The sequence below is a fragment of the Chiloscyllium plagiosum genome, unplaced genomic scaffold (assembly GCF_037043375.1).
Source record: "Chiloscyllium plagiosum isolate Xiang-an unplaced genomic scaffold, Cpla_swu_hap1 HiC_scaffold_5, whole genome shotgun sequence".
Lineage (NCBI taxonomy): Eukaryota > Metazoa > Chordata > Chondrichthyes > Orectolobiformes > Hemiscylliidae > Chiloscyllium > Chiloscyllium plagiosum.
This window is the reverse complement of record NW_028270143.1, coordinates 118,901,869-118,919,477: the sequence shown is the minus strand read 5'-3', so window position 1 is coordinate 118,919,477 and position 17,609 is coordinate 118,901,869. Positions and strand designations below refer to the sequence as shown.

Below are 17,609 nucleotides of genomic sequence, written 5' to 3'. Positions count from 1 at the left end.
ACCTCTTCCAGTTCCAGCGTCACCTCGAACAGCTCCCCATGCTGGAGCTGTTCTCTGGCTCTCAAAGACACGCTCGGGCTGACTGACAAGCTCTTCAGATGACATGGAAACTTGTGACAGCGACAATGTGTGATGTGATCCAGGGAGGTCACAGAGGCGCTGAAACTGGCTTTTCACCAATAATCAGCTGCCACACACGTGCTGCATAGCCAACGCTACCCCCTCCCCATCCCCACCCTGTCTCTCCCCCCCATCCCCTCCTTATCTGCTCTCTTCTGCTCCCTAACCCCTCCCTATCTCCTCCCCATCCTGTCCCAATCCCTTCTCTGTCACCTCCCTATCGCCTCCCTATCCCCCCATCCCCCCGCATCTCCTCCCCATCCTGTCACCATCCCTTCCCTATCTACTCCCTCTCCCTTCTCTATCCCCCCATCACCTCCCTATTCCCTCCCTATCTCCTCCCCATCCTGTCCCCATCCCTTCTCTGTCACCTCCCTATCGCCTCCCTATCCCCCATCCCCTTCCTATGTCCTCCCTATATCCTCCCTATTCGCTCCCTTTCCCTATTCCCCATCCCCTCCCTATCCCCTCCCTATCCCTTCCTTATCCCCTCCCTATCCCCTCCCTATCCCCTCCCCATCCTCTCCCTATCTGCTCGCTATCCCTTCCTTATCCCCCCTATCACCTCCTTATCTGCTCCCTATTCACTCCCCATCCACTCCCATCCCCTCCCTATCTTCTACATATCCCTTCTCTATCCCTTCCCTATCTGCTTCCTATCCCTTCTGTATCCCTTCTCTATCCCCTCCCTATTCCTTCCCTATCTGCTTATCCCCTCCCTGTCCCTTCCCTATCCCCTCCCTATCTGTTCCCTATCCCCTCCCTATCCCCTACCTACCCCCTCCCTATCTGTTCCCTATCCCCTCCCTATTCTCTCCCTATACCCTCCCTATCCCTTCCCTATCCTGTCCCTATCCCCTCCCTATCCTTCCCCCAGAGAGTGGGGAATCAGTGGAACTCTCTGACACTGAAAGCGGTTGAGACCAAAACATTTAATGTTTTCCAGAAGGAGCTGGATATAGTTCTTCAGACGAAAGGCATCCCAGGGTCATCAGGGAGAGTGTGGGAACAGGACGATCTGAGTGATGGAGCAGGCTCAAAGGCTGTACTCCTGCTCCCAGTTTCTGTGTTTCTATTTGACTGGGCCCTTCTAACTTGGAGTGAACCAGATGGAGGCAGAGTCTGTGCGGACAATCCCAGCATTCTGACACCCCTGACGACAAAATGACAAGTCAAGATTAGAATGGTGCCGGAAAAGCGGGAAAATCGACATTTCAGGCCAAAAGCCCTTCATCAGGAATGAGGCTTGGAACCTCGGGGGGTAGAGAGATAAATGGGAGGGGGTAGGGCTTTAGGGGGAAGATAGCTGAGAGTGCAATAGGTAGGTGGAGGGGGGGAAAGGTGAAAGGTCAGAGAGGAGGGTGGAGTGGATAGGTGGGAAGGAAGATTGGCAGGTAGGACAGGATACAGCTGAGCTGGAAGTTTGGAAATGGGGTAAGGTGGGGGGAGGGGAAATGAGGAGACTGGTGAGGTCCACATTGATGCCTTGGGGATGAAGGATCCCGAGGTGGAAGACCTGCATGTCCTCGGCAGAGCGGGAGGGGGAATTGAAATGTTCGGCCACGGGGCGGTGGGGTTGATTGGTGTGGGTGCCCCCGAGATTTTCTCTGAAGCGCTGAAAAAATGAGGAGGGTAACCGAGAATAAAGACCCGAATGAGACCAGGACCCAAATTAATCTAATCACCAATCACCCAAAACGTGCCACATAACCGGCAGATCCTGACTCAGCCTCACCAGCCACCTGCTGATTCATGGATGACCATTCCCCTTGTCTGAGAGGGCTAACCAATGGAATAATTTTACCCTCTTTCAGTGCCTGAGATTGTCTTGTATTGCGAGATTCCATATTCCTGAAATAATGCCCTCTGTATGCTTCTGGTATCATGTTCCTCCACTTAAACCAGCTAAAGGGAAACAATTGCTTTGCCTTAACATAAATCCCTTTGAAAGTTTGAACACTTTTGTTCACTTCTGTTAAACCTCTTGTTCCCAGTGAGTACAGAGAGACAAATAAATTAAAATCTGTACACCGTTTAATGACGTTTTCTCTCCTGCCTGCACTGTATTGGTTTAATAATCCTGGATGACTCTGTCCCTTCACTGCACTGAAAATGTTCACATTTTAGATACTTCCAGGTAAGATAAGCCTGGGAGAAGGAGCACACCATGTGCTGAAAGCCCGATGAGTACAGTTCCAACTCCAATCCATTTACCATGTACAAGGACATTGTACTGTCCAGATCAGTGACTTTATATTGAGATTAACCACAATTTGCTCCAACATCAAATCAGTAAAAGGATATGAATGTACTAAAATTTTAATAGCTATCCTTCTAACGTGGTGAAAAGGCGTCAGCAGGTACAACGCGGGCGTGGCACTAAAACGGAAGATGGTTTTTCCTCTGTTGATGACTATAAATGTCTGAAAGAGATAGAGATCGGGGTGAACCAGTGGCAGGGTCATTCACACAGTGCACACAGAGTTAAAACCAACAGCAGCTTCACCAACTTCCCCAGTGGCCCTGCGACATGACATTCTGTGACAATGTGTTACTGTGACATTGATATCCCGTGACATTGCTTCACACTCTGACATTGTGCAATTCTTACATTCATCAAATCACAGTCATGGTTTGGAGATGCCGGTGTTGGACTGGGGTGTACAAAGTTAAAAATCACACAACACCAGGTTATAGTCCAACAGATTTGATTGGAAGCACTAGCTTTCGGAGCGTCGCTCCTTCATCAGGTGGTTATGGAGTATACAATTGTAAGACAGAATTTATAGCAAACGTTTAGTGTGATGTATCTGAAATTATACATTGAAAAACACCTTGATTGTTTGTTGAGTCTTTCATCTATGATAGTTTCACTTCTTCCATATGTAGATCACAAAACTTTTTTTTTAAAAGTTGCATTCTCAGGTTAGCTGTAACAATTGGTGTCAGCCAATTGTTTGTGGGGTGAATTTGTCCTCGCAGTTACATTGTACTTTGCTCAAAAACTGCATGAATTCATTTAAGACTCTGTTAACTCTCTTTTTAGATTAGAATCAGTCTAAGCATTATGGCACAGACAGAGCACACAGGGGGCTAACACCCTCAACACATTGTCTGGCTAACACCGATTGTTACAGTTAACCTGAGAATGCAACTTTTAAAAAAAGTTTTGTGATTTACACATGAAAGAAGTGAAACTATCATGGCATTCGAACAGATGAGAGACTCAACAAACAATCAAGGTATTTTTCAATGTATAATTTCAGTTACATCACACTGTACACTTTTGCTATAAATTCTGTCTTACAATCCGATAGTCCACAACCACCTGATGAAGGAGCAGCGCTCCGAAAGCTAGTGCTTCCAATTGGACCTGTCGGACTATACCCTGGTGTTGTGTAATCGAATCACAGAATGGTGAGAGTGTACAGAGAACTTTCGGGCAAGAGTGGTTGGTAATAGTCCACCCTGCCCTTCTGATTAACTTGACAGAAACCACGGGATATAGGAGCAGAATTAGGCCATTTGGCCCATCGATTCTGCTTCCACGTTCAATTGTTTCTCCATCCCATTCTACTGCCTTCTGCCTGTAACCCTTGATCCCCTTACCAATCAAGAATCTGTCTATCTCTGTCTTAAGTAGACGCAATGACTTGGCCTCCAACCCACTGCAGCAATTAGTTCCACAGAGTCACCACCCCCCTGCTGAAGAGATTCCCCTTATCTCAGTTCAAAAGGATTGCCTCTTCACTCTGAGGCTGTGCCCTCGGGTCCTAGTCTCTCCTACTCGTGGAAAGTATTCTGTAAGTTTCAATCATATCCCCCCCCACCCCTCATCCTTCTAAACTCCATTGAGTACGGACCCAGAGTCCTCTATAACAAGCCCTCATCCCCAGGAACCTCCTCTGGAACCCCTCCAATGCCAGCACATCCTTCCTTAGACATAGGGCCCAAAACTGTTCTTTCTAAATGCAGTCTAACCAGAGCCTCATACAGTCTCAGTAGTACATTGTATTCCAGCCATCTTGAAATGATTTCTAACATTGCATTTGCCTTTCTAACTGCTAACTGAACCTGAATATTGACCTTAAGAGAATCCTGAACTAGGACTCGCAAGGCCTTTTGTACTTCAGATTTCTGAAGCTATTCCCCATTTAGGAAATTGACTAAACCTCTACTTTTCCTACCATAGTTCATAACCTCACACTTTCCCACACTGTATCCCATCTGACTCTACTTTGCCTATTCTCCTAGCCTGTCCAAGTCCCTGCGCAGCCCCCCTGCTTCCTGAACACCACCTGTCCCTCCACTGACCTTTGTGTCACCTGCAAACTTAGCAACGGTGCCTCCAGTCCCTTCATCCAGATCGTTAATGTATAACGTGAATAGTTGTGGTCCCAACACTGACCCCTGAGGAACTCCACTCGTCACTGGCTGCCATCCTGAAAAAGACCCTTTTTATCCCATTTATATGATTCAGTGTCGATCCTGAACCCGTCTGCACTGAATCTCAATCCTTAGCTGATAGAAGGAGCTAGATTGTAGCCAATAGTGTGTCACTTAATGTTGATGGTTGTTTCTGGCAGGCGTAGAGCAGCTTTGCCAAGCAGTTCTAGAACATTCTTGAATGATATAGTCTCTTTCCTTTGGAAGGGCCTGGCATATCATTGGACAGAACTGTGCAAGTTCTCGCCCGAGTCTGCTCTTTATCGCCATGGGTGTGTGAACAGGCAAGTGGTACTGGACCCCACAGGCTCTCCCTGTGGAAAACTGACTTGTTTTTCATTCATTTGCGGGATGTGGGCATCGCTGGCTAGGCCAGCATTTATTACCCATCCCTAATTGCCCCGAGGACAGTTAAGAGTCAAACACATTGCCGTAGACCTGGAGTCATACGTAGACCAGACCAGGTAAGGATGACAAATTCCTTCCCTAAAGGACATTAGTGAACCAGATGGGTATTTTGTTTCCCAACAATGGACAGTGGGTTCATGGTCATCATTAGACTCTTAATTCCAGATATTTATTGAATTCAAGTTCCACCATCTGCACTGGGGGGATTTGAAGCCCAGAAGATTGCCTGGGTCTCTGGATTAATTGGAGAAAGTGAGCACTGCAGATGCTGGAGATCAGAGTCGGGACTGTGGCGCTGGAAAAGCACAGCCGGTCAAGCAGCATCCGAGGAGCAGGAGAATCGACGTTTCGAGCATAAATTCTTCATCAGGAATGCTCAAAATGACTCTCCTGCTCCTGAGATGCTCCCTGACTTGCTGTGCTTTTCCAGCATCACACATATTGTCTCTGGATTAAGAGTCTAGCGATGATGCCACTAGGCCATTGCCTCGCTCCCTGAGCCACTCCCTGCTGTAAACTCCACCGGGCGAAAGTGGGTACTGCAGATGCTGGAGATTAGAGTCTAGATTAGAGTGGTGCTGGAAAAGCACAGCAGGTCAGGCAGCATCTGAGGAGCAGGAAAATCGACGTTTCAGGCAGGAGCCCTTCATCAGGAATGGATGAAATGTTGATTTTCCTGCTTCTCAGATGCTGCCTGACCTGCTGTGTTTTTCCAGCACCACTCTAATCTTGACTGTAAATTCCAGTGGCTGACACCATGTCACCAGGACGCCTTGTGGTTTGATTTCCTTGCCCTGTTGCAGCCTACCTTCTTGTTGTTGTAGAAGCAGTCGATATCCTCCAAAGGCTGGCCAATGAGCTCTGACGGGACATCGCCGTAGATGAGTGGGAGCTGCTTGCCTGCTTCCAGGTCAACGTGAGGGCTGGGCTTTTCCTCCTCACCCTCCGCTTTGTGGTCTTTCCGCGTGCTGTTTGCCTGTTCCTCAGCGATCCGCCTCTCAATAGCAGCCAGGGATTCGCGAGTGAACCGGCGCAAGCAGTGGGGACCTGAAGGTACGAGCAGGAGCGCCATCTTTTCATCCTGCAGCTTCTTGACTAGTTTTTACTCCCCAGTAATGGAAATGGTTGACTGCACAGAGCAGAGGCAAACAGAAAAAGAGAAAGTGTCAGTGAACAAGGTAAGGCGATCGCGCAATGTGCAAACATCCACATCGAGATTGAGATCATTCAACGTGGGAAGACCACATTGTCCTGAGGTTGGAATCTTTACCTCCCACCCTCGCTCCATCCCATGTCGGAGGTGTTCGGACAAGGAAATTTGGGTTTGCCAGAAACATCGCACCATTCAGGGCAAGAGTTATACACTTAATGACGAGGCTGACGAAGGAAGTTAAGAAACATATAAAGTTAAAAGAGAAAAAGTATAACATAGCAAAGATAAGTGGGAAAGCGGAGGACTGGGAAGCTTTTAACGAACAACAGAGGATTACTAAGAAGGAAATACGCAGAGAAAAAAAATGAGGTACGAAGGTAAACTGGCCAATAATATAAAGAAGTTTTTTTAGGTATGTGAAAGGCAAAAAAACGGTTAAGACTAAAATTGGGCCCTTGAAGACAGAAACAGGGGAATATATTACGGGAAATAAAGAAATTGCAGAAGAATTGAATTGGTACTTCAGATCTGTGTTCACTGGGGAAGACACAAGCAATCTCCCTGAGGTAACAGTGGCTGAAGGACCTGAACTTAGGGGAATTTATATTTGCCAGGAATTGGTGTTGGAGAGACTGTTAGGTCTGAAGGTTGATAAGTCCCCGGGGCCTGATGGTCTACATCCCAGGGTACTGAAGGAAGTGGCTCGAGAAATCGTGGCTGCGTTAGTGATTATTTTCCAAAGTTCGATAGATTCGGGATCAGTTCCTGCGGATTGGACAGTGGCTAATGTGGTACCACTTTTTAAGAAAGGTGGGAGAGAGAAAGCAGGAAATTATAGACTAGTTAGTCTGACCCCAGTGATGGGAAAGATGCTGGAGTCTATTATAAAGGATGAAATTACGACACATCTGGATAGTAGTAACAGTCTAGGTCAGAGTCAGCATGGATTTATGAAGGGGAAATCATGCTTGACTAATCTTCTGGAATTTTTTGAGGATGTAACTCTGAAGATGGACGAGGGAGATCCAGTAGATGTGGTGTACCTGGACTTTCAGAAAGCTTTTGATAAAGTCCCACATAGGAGGTTAGTGAGCAAAATTAGGGCGCATGGTATTGGGGGCAAAGTACTAACTTGGATTGAAAGTTGGTTGGCTGATAGGAAACAAAGGGTAGTGATAAATGGCTCCATTTCGGAATGGCAGGCAGTGGGGTACCGTAGGGATCAGTACTAAGACCGCAGCTTTTTACAATATATGTTAATGATATAGAAGATGGTATTAGCAATAACATTAGCAAATTTGCTGATGATACTAAGCTGGGTGGCAGGGAGAAATGTGATGAGGATGTTAGGAGATTACAGGGTGACCTGGTCAAGTTAGGTGAGTGGTCAGATGCATGGCAGATGCAGTTTAATGTGGATAAATGTATGGTTATCCACTTTGGTGGCAAGAACAGGAAGGCAGATTACTACCTAAATGGAATCAATTTAGGTAAAGGGGCAGTACAAAGAGATCTGGGTGTTCTTGTACACCAGTCAATGAAGGTAAGCATGCAGGTACAGCAGGTAGTGAAGAAGGCTAATAGCATGCTGGCGTTCATAACAAGAGGAATTGAGTATAGAAGCAAAGAGGTTCTTCTGCAGCTGTACAGGGCCCTGGTGAGACCACACCTGGAGTACTGTGTGCAATTCTGGTCTCCAAATTTGAGGAAAGACATTCTGGCTATTGAGGAAGTGCAGCGTAGGTTCACGAGGTCAATTCCTGGAATGGCGGGACTACCTTACGCTGAAAGACTGAAGCGACTGGGCTTGTATACCCTTGAGTTTAGAAGACTGAGAGGGGATCTGATTGAGACGTATAAGATTATTAAAGGTTTGGACACTCTGGCGGCAGAAAACATGTTTCTGCTGATGTGTGAGTGCCGAACCAGAGGACACAGCTTAAAAATATGGGGTAGACCATTTAGGACAGAGATGAGGAGAAACCTCTTCACCCAGGGAGTGGAATGCTCTGCCCCAGAGGGCAGTGGAGGCCCAGTTTCTGGATTCATTTAAGAAAGAGTTGGATAGAGCTCTCAAGGATAGTGGAATCAAGGGTTATGGAGATAAGGCAGGAACAGGATACTGATTAAGGATGATCAGCCATGATCATATTGAATGGTGGTGCGGGCTCGAAGGGCAGAATGGCCTACTCCTGCGCCTATTGTCTATTGTCTATTGAAAGGGTCGTGGGGAGTGTTGTTGAGCAAAGAGACCTTGGGGTGCAGGCTCATAGCTCCTTAAAAGTGCAGGTAGATAGGAGAGTGAAGACAGTGTATGGTACACTTGCCTTTGTTCGTCAGTGCATTGAGTACAGGAGTTGGGAAGGTCAAGTTACAGCTTTACAGGACATTGGTCAGGCCACTTTTGGAATATTGCATTCATTTCTGGAATCCCTGTGACAGGAAAGATATTGTTGAACTTTAAAGGGTTCAGAAAAGATCTACAAAGATGTTGCCAGAGTTGTAAAGTTTAAGCTATAGGGAGAGGCTGAATGGGCTGGTCCTATATTCCCTGGAACGTTGGAGGCTGAGGGATTTATAGAGATTTTATAGAAACTTTATAGAGGTTTATAAAATCATAGGTATTTTTCCCTGGGGTGGGGGAGTCCAGAACTAGAGGGCATAGGTTTAGAGAGAGAGAGAGGGGAAAGATATAAAAGGGACCTAGGGTATAGGGTGGTGTGTGTATGGAATGAGCTGCCAGAGGAAGTGGTGGAGGCTAGTACAATTACAGCACTTAAAAGACATCTGGATGGGTATATAAATAGGAAGGGTTTAGAGGGATATGGGCCAAGTGCTGGTAAATGGGACTAGATTAATTTAGAATATCTGGTCAGCTTGGACAAGTTGAACCGAACAGTCTGTTTTCGTGGTATGTGACTCTATGACCCGAGAATACTATAGTATTCCAGGTTGGGTGATATTCCCATGGGCAGGGTTTCAGGTGAAAGGGCATAAGTTTTCTCGTAGTCAATTGAAGCGTGTCATAGGGACATAGAGTCACAGAGATGTGCAGCACGGAAACAGACCCTTTGGTCCAACTCATCCATACTGAGCAGGTATCCCAACCCAATCCAGTCTTATTTGCCACCACTTGACCCATATCCCTCCAACCTCTTCCTATTCATATACCCATCCAAATGCCTTTTAAATATTGTAATTGTACCAGCCTTCACCACTTCCTCTGGCAGCTCATTCCATGCACACGTACCAGCCTCTGTGTGAAAAAGTTGCCCCTTAGGTCCCTTTTAAGCCTTTCCCCTCTCACCTTAAACCGATGCCCATAATTCTGAACTCCCTCAGCCCAGGGGAAAAAACCTTGTCAATCACCCTATCCATGCCCCGCATGATTTTATAAACCTCTATAAGGTCAGCCCTCAGCCTTCAACACTCCAGGGAAAACAGCTCCAGCCTGTTCAACTTCTCCCTATAGCTCTAACCCTCCAGGCCTGGCAACATCCTTGTAAGTCTTTTCTGCATGTGACAGGCAAATGAGCGTGAATACAAATGGGGTGCTCTGGGCAGCCTGAGGCCCACACATTCTGCGAAAGGAAACAAAACCTACATTGGTCTAAAAGAAAGGCAGTGCTAGTCCTTTTTAAAGCAAATGGTACATGCTGTGTTTGATGAGCTCTCTTTCCTCACCCACGCATACTAAAAGGCAGCCGGACCAACATTTTCTCTCAAACACAGTGGGCAGAATGCTGTGGAGTTGAAGGGGGTTTGGAGTACAGGGGGAAGCAGACAGAGGGTGGGCCAAATTGGATGGCTAACGTGGATCTCCAACACAGTCCCTCCCCTTCCACAAGGCAGGTTCCCATGGAAACCAGCAGCCCATTGACACATTTGGTGCTTCCCTTGGGCCCAGGTTCAGCAGGTGCCAGCATTTCCATGGCATCAATGGACCAGCTCCCCTGCTCAGTTGGGAGAAAGGGGGGTATCAAAGAGGCACACAGTCATACAGCTCGGAAATAGTCCATGTCGACCCGAATCCCAGACTAAACTCGTCCCACTTGCCTGTGCTTAGCCCAAACTCCCCCCTCAAACTATTCCTAGTTTTGACCCCAATGCTCTACACCAGGAAAAAGATCCTTCTCATTCACCTTATCCATACCACTTCTGGTTTTAGGTCTCAACTGAAGGAGTCAGTGACTCCAACAGTGCAGCACTCCCTCAGTCCTTCTGACAGTACAGCACTCCCTCAGTCCTTCTGACAGTACAACACTCCTTCAGTGACTCCAACAGTGCAGCACTTCATCAGTGCCTCAGTGCAGCACTCCCTCAATGCCTCAGTGCAGCTCTCCCTCAGTGACTCCAACAGTGCAGCACACCTGCAGTGCCTCAGTGCAGCACTCCCTCAGTGCCTTTGACAGTGCAGCACTCCCGCAGTGCCTCAGTACAGCACTCCCTCAGTGCCTCTGACAGTGCAGCACTCCCTCAGTGCCTCAGTGCAGCACTCCCTCAGTGCCTCAGTGCAGCACTCCCTCAGTGCCTCTGACAGTGCAGCACTCACTCAGTGCCTCTGACAGTGCTGCACTCCCTCAGAACCTCTGATAGTGCAGCACTCCCACAGTGCCTCAGTGCAGCACTGCCTCAATCCCTCTGACAGTGCAGTACTCCCTCAGTCCCTCTGACAGTGCAGCACTCCCTCAGAACCTCTGACAGTGCTGCACTCCATCAGTGCCTCAGTGCAGCACTCCTTCAGTACCTCTGACAGTGCAGCACTCCTTCAGTCCCTCTGACAGTGAAGCACTCCCTCAGTGCCCCAGTGAGCGCTCCCTCAGTCCCTTTGACAGTGCAGCACACCCTGTTTGCCTCAGTGCAGCACTCCTTCAGTCCCTCTGACAGTACAGCACTCCCTCAGTCCCACTGACAGTGCAGCACTCACTCTTTGCCTCAGTGCAGCTCTCACACACTACCTCTGACAGTGCAGCACTCCCTAAGTGCCTCAGTGCAGTAGTCCCTCAGTCCCTGTGACAGTGCAGCACTCCCTCAGTCTTTCTGACAGGGCAGCACTGCCTCAGTGCCTCTAACAGTGCAGCACTCCCTCAGTCTTTCTGACAGTGCAGCACACCTCAGTGCCTCTGACAGTGCAGCACTCCCTCAGTGCCTCAATGTAGTAGTCCCTCAAACCCTGTGACAGTGCAGCACTCCCTCAGTCTTTCTGACAGGGCAGTACTGCCTCAGTGCCTCAGACAGTGCAGCACTCCCTCAGTCTTTCTGACAGTGCAGCACACCTCAGTGCCTCTGACAGTGCAGCACTCCCTCAGTGCCTCAGTGCAGCACTCCCTCAGTCCCTCTGACAGTGCAGCACTCCCTCAGTGCCTCAGTGCAGCACTTCCTCAGTGCTTCTGACAGTGCAGCACTGCCTCAGTGTACCACCCCCTCAGAGCTCTGACAGTGCAGCACTCCCTCAGTCCCTCTGACAGTGCAGCACTCCCTCAGTGCCTCTGACAGTGCAGCACTCACTCAGTGCCTCTGACAGTGCTGCACTCCCTCAGAACCTCTGATAGTGCAGCACTCCCACAGTGCCTCAGTGCAGCACTGCCTCAATCCCTCTGACAGTGCAGTACTCCCTCAGTCCCTCTGACAGTGCAGCACTCCCTCAGAACCTCTGACAGTGCTGCACTCCATCAGTGCCTCAGTGCAGCACTCCTTCAGTGCCTCAGACAGTGCAGCACTCCCTCAGAAACTCTGACAGTGCTGCACTACCTCAGTGCCTCAGTGCAGCACTCCCTCAGTGCCTCTGACAGTGCAGCACTCCTTCAGTCCCTCTGACAGTGAAGCACTCCCTCAGTGCCTCAGTGAGCGCTCCCTCAGTCCCTCTGACAGTGCAGCACTCCCTGTTTGCCTCAGTGCAGCACTCCTTCATTCCCTCTGACAGTACAGCACTCCCTCAGTCCCACTGACAGTGCAGCACTCCCTCTTTGCCTCAGTGTAGCTCTCACACACTGCCTCTGACAGTGCAGCACTCCCTCAGTGCCTCAGTGCAGTAGTCCCTCAGTCCCTGTGACAGTGCAGCACTCCCTCAGTCCCACTGACAGTGCAGCACTGCCTCAGTGCCTCTGACAGTGCAGCACTCCCTCAGTCTTTCTGACAGTGCAGCACACCTCAGTGCCTCTGACAGTGCAGCACTCCCTCAGTGCCTCAGTGCAGCACTCCCTCAGTGCCTCTGACAGTGCAGCACTCCCTCAGACCTCTGAGAGTGCAGCACTCCCTCAGTCCCACAGACTTTGAAGCACTCCCACAGTCCCTCTGACAGTGCAGCACTCCCTCAGTGCCTCAGTGCAGCACTCCCTCAGTGCCTCTGACAGTGCAGCACTGCCTCAGGGTACCACCCCCTCAGTGCTCTGACAGTGCAGCACTCCCTCAGTCCCTCTGACAGTGCAGCACTGCCTCAGGGTACCACCCCCTCAGTGCTCTGACAGTGCTGCACTCCCTCAGTCCCTCTGACAGTGCAGCACTCCCTCAGTGCCTCAGTGCAGCACTCCCTCAGTGCCTCTGACAGTGCAGCACTGCCTCAGGGTACCACCCCCTCAGTGCTCTGACAGTGCAGCACTCCCTCAGTCCCTCTGACAGTGCAGCACTCCCTCAGTCCCTCTGACAGTGCAGCACTCCCTCAGTGCCTCAGTGCAGCACTCCCTCTGTGTCTCAGTGCAGCACTCTCTCAGTATATCAGTGCAGCAATCCCTCAGTCCCTCTGACAGTGCAGCACTCCCTCTGTCCCTCAGTGCCTCTGACAGTGCAGCACTCCCTCAGTGCCTCTGACAGTGCAGCACTTCCTCAGTCCCTCTGACCGTGCAGCATACCCTCAGTCCCTCTGACAGTGCAGCAGTCCCTCTGTGCCTCAGTGCAGCACTCCCTCAGTGCCTCAGTGCAGCACTCCCTCAGTGCCTCTGACAGTGCAGCACTCACTCAGTGCCTCTGACAGTGCTGCACTCCCTCAGAACCTCTGATAGTGCAGCACTCCCACAGTGCCTCAGTGCAGCACTGCCTCAATCCCTCTGACAGTGCAGTACTCCCTCAGTCCCTCTGACAGTGCAGCACTCCCTCAGAACCTCTGACAGTGCAGCACTCCCTCAGTGCCTCTGTGCAGCACTCCCTCAGTGCCTCTGACAGTGCAGCACTCCTTCAGTCCCTCTGACAGTGAAGCACTCCCTCAGTGCCTCAGTGAGAGCTCCCTCAGTCCCTCTGACAGTGCAGCACTCCCTGTTTGCCTCAGTGCAGCACTCCTTCAGTCCCTCTGACAGTACAGCACTCCCTCAGTGCCTCAGTGCAGTAGTCCCTCAGTCCCTGTGACAGTGCAGCACTCCCTCAGTCTTTCTGACAGTGCAGCACACCTCAGTACCTCTGACAGTGCAGCACTCCCTCAGTGCCTCAGTGCAGCACTCCCTCAGTCCCTCTGACAGTGCAGCACTCCCTCAGACCTCTGACAGTGCAGCACTCCCTTAGTCCCACTGACTTTGAAGCACTCCCACAGACCCTCTGACAGTGCAGCACTCCCTCAGTGCCTCAGTGCAGCACTCCCTCAGTGCCTCTGACAGTGCAGCACTGCCTCAGTGTACCACCCCCTCAGTGCTCTGACAGTGCAGCACTCCCTCAGTCCCTCTGACAGTGCAGCACTCCCTCAGTCCCTCTGACATTGCAGCACTCCCTCAGTGCCTCAGTGCAGCACTCCCTCAGTGCCTCAGTGCAGCACTCTCTCAGTATATCAGTGCAGCAGTCCCTCAGTCCCTCTGACAGTGCAGCACTCCCTCTGTCCCTCAGTGCCTCTGACAGTGCAACACTCCCTCAGTGCCTCTGACAGTGCAGCACTTCCTCAGTCCCTATGACCGTGCAGCACTCCCTCAGTGCCTCTGACAGTGCAGCACTTCCTCAGTCCCTATGACCGTGCAGCACTCCCTCAGTCACTCTGACAGTGCAGCAGTCCCTCTGTGCCTCAGTGCAGCACTCCCTCAGTGCCTCAGTGCAGCACTCCCTCAGTGCGTCTGACAGTGCAGCACTCACTCAGTGCCTCTGACAGTGCTGCACTCCCTCAGAACCTCTGATAGTGCAGCACTCCCACAGTGCCTCAGTACAGCAGTCCCTCAGCCCCTCTGACAGTGCAGCACTCCCTCAGTCCCTCTGACAGTACAGCACTCCTTCAGTGACTCCAACAGTGCAGCACTTCATCAGTGCCTCAGTGCAGCACTCCTTCAATGCCTCAGTGCAGCGCTCCCTCAGTGACTCCAACAGTGCAGCACACCCGCAGTGCCTCAGTGCAGCACTCCCTCAGTGCCTTTGACATTGCAGCACTCCCGCAGTGCCTCAGTACAGCACTCCCTCAGTGCCTCTGACAGTGCAGCACTCCCTCAGTGTCTCAGTGCCTCAGTGCAGCATTCCCTCAGTGCCTCAGTGCAGCACTCACTCAGTGCCTCTGACAGTGCTGCACTCCCTCAGAACCACTGATAGTGTCGCACTCCCACAGTCCCTCAGTGCAGCACTGCCTCAATCCCTCTGACAGTGCAGCACTCCCTCAGTCTCTCTGACAGTGCAGCACTCCCTCAGTCCCTCTGACAGTGGAGCACTCCCTCAGAACCTCTGACAGTGCTGCACTCCATCAGTGCCTCAGTGCTGCACTCCATCAGTGCCTCAGACAGTGCAGCACTCCCTCAGTGCCTCTGACAGTGCAGTACTCCATCAGTCCCTCTGAACGTGCTGGACTCCCTCAGTGCCTCTGACAGGGCAGTACACCCTCAGTCCCTCTGACAGTGCAGCACTCCCTCAGTACCTCTGACAGTGCAGCACTCCTTCAGTCCCTCTGACAGTGCAGCACTCCCTCAGTGCCTCAGTGCAGCACTCCCTCAGTGCCTCAGACAGTGCAGCATCCCTCAGTGCCTCTGACAATGCAGTACGCCGTCAGACCCTCAGTGCAGCACTCCCTCAGTCCCTCTGACAGTGCTGCACTCCCTCTGTCCCTCAGTGCCTCAGTGCTTCTGTTAGTGCAGCACTCCCTCAGTGCCCCAGTGCAGCACTCCTTGAGTGCCTCTGACAGTGCAGCACTCCCTCAGTGCCTCTGACAGTGCAGCACTCGCTCAGAACCTCTGACAGTGCAGCACTCCCTCAGTCCCTCTGACAGTTCAGCACTCCCTCAGTGCCTCAGTGCAGCACTGCCTCAATCCCTCTGACAGTGCAGTACTCCCTCAGTCCCTCTGACAGTGCAGCACTCCCTCAGAACCTCTGACAGTGCTGCACTCCATCAGTGCCTCAGTGCAGCACTCCTTCAGTACCTCTGACAGTGCAGCACTCCTTCAGTCCCTCTGACAGTGAAGCACTCCCTCAGTGCCCCAGTGAGCGCTCCCTCAGTCCCTTTGACAGTGCAGCACACCCTGTTTGCCTCAGTGCAGCACTCCTTCAGTCCCTCTGACAGTACAGCACTCCCTCAGTCCCACTGACAGTGCAGCACTCACTCTTTGCCTCAGTGCAGCTCTCACACACTACCTCTGACAGTGCAGCACTCCCTAAGTGCCTCAGTGCAGTAGTCCCTCAGTCCCTGTGACAGTGCAGCACTCCCTCAGTCTTTCTGACAGGGCAGCACTGCCTCAGTGCCTCTAACAGTGCAGCACTCCCTCAGTCTTTCTGACAGTGCAGCACACCTCAGTGCCTCTGACAGTGCAGCACTCCCTCAGTGCCTCAATGTAGTAGTCCCTCAAACCCTGTGACAGTGCAGCACTCCCTCAGTCTTTCTGACAGGGCAGTACTGCCTCAGTGCCTCAGACAGTGCAGCACTCCCTCAGTCTTTCTGACAGTGCAGCACACCTCAGTGCCTCTGACAGTGCAGCACTCCCTCAGTGCCTCAGTGCAGCACTCCCTCAGTCCCTCTGACAGTGCAGCACTCCCTCAGTGCCTCAGTGCAGCACTTCCTCAGTGCTTCTGACAGTGCAGCACTGCCTCAGTGTACCACCCCCTCAGAGCTCTGACAGTGCAGCACTCCCTCAGTCCCTCTGACAGTGCAGCACTCCCTCAGTGCCTCTGACAGTGCAGCACTCACTCAGTGCCTCTGACAGTGCTGCACTCCCTCAGAACCTCTGATAGTGCAGCACTCCCACAGTGCCTCAGTGCAGCACTGCCTCAATCCCTCTGACAGTGCAGTACTCCCTCAGTCCCTCTGACAGTGCAGCACTCCCTCAGAACCTCTGACAGTGCTGCACTCCATCAGTGCCTCAGTGCAGCACTCCTTCAGTGCCTCAGACAGTGCAGCACTCCCTCAGAAACTCTGACAGTGCTGCACTACCTCAGTGCCTCAGTGCAGCACTCCCTCAGTGCCTCTGACAGTGCAGCACTCCTTCAGTCCCTCTGACAGTGAAGCACTCCCTCAGTGCCTCAGTGAGCGCTCCCTCAGTCCCTCTGACAGTGCAGCACTCCCTGTTTGCCTCAGTGCAGCACTCCTTCATTCCCTCTGACAGTACAGCACTCCCTCAGTCCCACTGACAGTGCAGCACTCCCTCTTTGCCTCAGTGTAGCTCTCACACACTGCCTCTGACAGTGCAGCACTCCCTCAGTGCCTCAGTGCAGTAGTCCCTCAGTCCCTGTGACAGTGCAGCACTCCCTCAGTCCCACTGACAGTGCAGCACTGCCTCAGTGCCTCTGACAGTGCAGCACTCCCTCAGTCTTTCTGACAGTGCAGCACACCTCAGTGCCTCTGACAGTGCAGCACTCCCTCAGTGCCTCAGTGCAGCACTCCCTCAGTGCCTCTGACAGTGCAGCACTCCCTCAGACCTCTGAGAGTGCAGCACTCCCTCAGTCCCACAGACTTTGAAGCACTCCCACAGTCCCTCTGACAGTGCAGCACTCCCTCAGTGCCTCAGTGCAGCACTCCCTCAGTGCCTCTGACAGTGCAGCACTGCCTCAGGGTACCACCCCCTCAGTGCTCTGACAGTGCAGCACTCCCTCAGTCCCTCTGACAGTGCAGCACTGCCTCAGGGTACCACCCCCTCAGTGCTCTGACAGTGCTGCACTCCCTCAGTCCCTCTGACAGTGCAGCACTCCCTCAGTGCCTCAGTGCAGCACTCCCTCAGTGCCTCTGACAGTGCAGCACTGCCTCAGGGTACCACCCCCTCAGTGCTCTGACAGTGCAGCACTCCCTCAGTCCCTCTGACAGTGCAGCACTCCCTCAGTCCCTCTGACAGTGCAGCACTCCCTCAGTGCCTCAGTGCAGCACTCCCTCTGTGTCTCAGTGCAGCACTCTCTCAGTATATCAGTGCAGCAATCCCTCAGTCCCTCTGACAGTGCAGCACTCCCTCTGTCCCTCAGTGCCTCTGACAGTGCAGCACTCCCTCAGTGCCTCTGACAGTGCAGCACTTCCTCAGTCCCTCTGACCGTGCAGCATACCCTCAGTCCCTCTGACAGTGCAGCAGTCCCTCTGTGCCTCAGTGCAGCACTCCCTCAGTGCCTCAGTGCAGCA

General features: G+C 51.7%; 1 protein-coding gene across 10 annotated transcripts in view; it reads right to left on the bottom strand.

The window, feature by feature from the left end:
* Positions 1-17,609, bottom strand: part of scn5lab (sodium channel, voltage gated, type V-like, alpha b) — a 469,981-nt gene that overhangs the window by 336,179 nt on the left and 116,193 nt on the right. For all 10 annotated transcript variants that reach the window (XM_087987589.1, XM_087987592.1, XM_087987588.1 and 7 more), the window contains 2 exons: positions 5,783-6,103; positions 2,426-2,543 (listed from right to left, as the gene is read on the bottom strand). In XM_087987589.1, coding sequence (XP_087843715.1) covers positions 2,426-2,543; positions 5,783-6,046 — 382 coding nt within the window. In that variant the 5' untranslated portion in view covers positions 6,047-6,103. The remainder of the gene's footprint in view (positions 1-2,425; positions 2,544-5,782; positions 6,104-17,609) is intronic.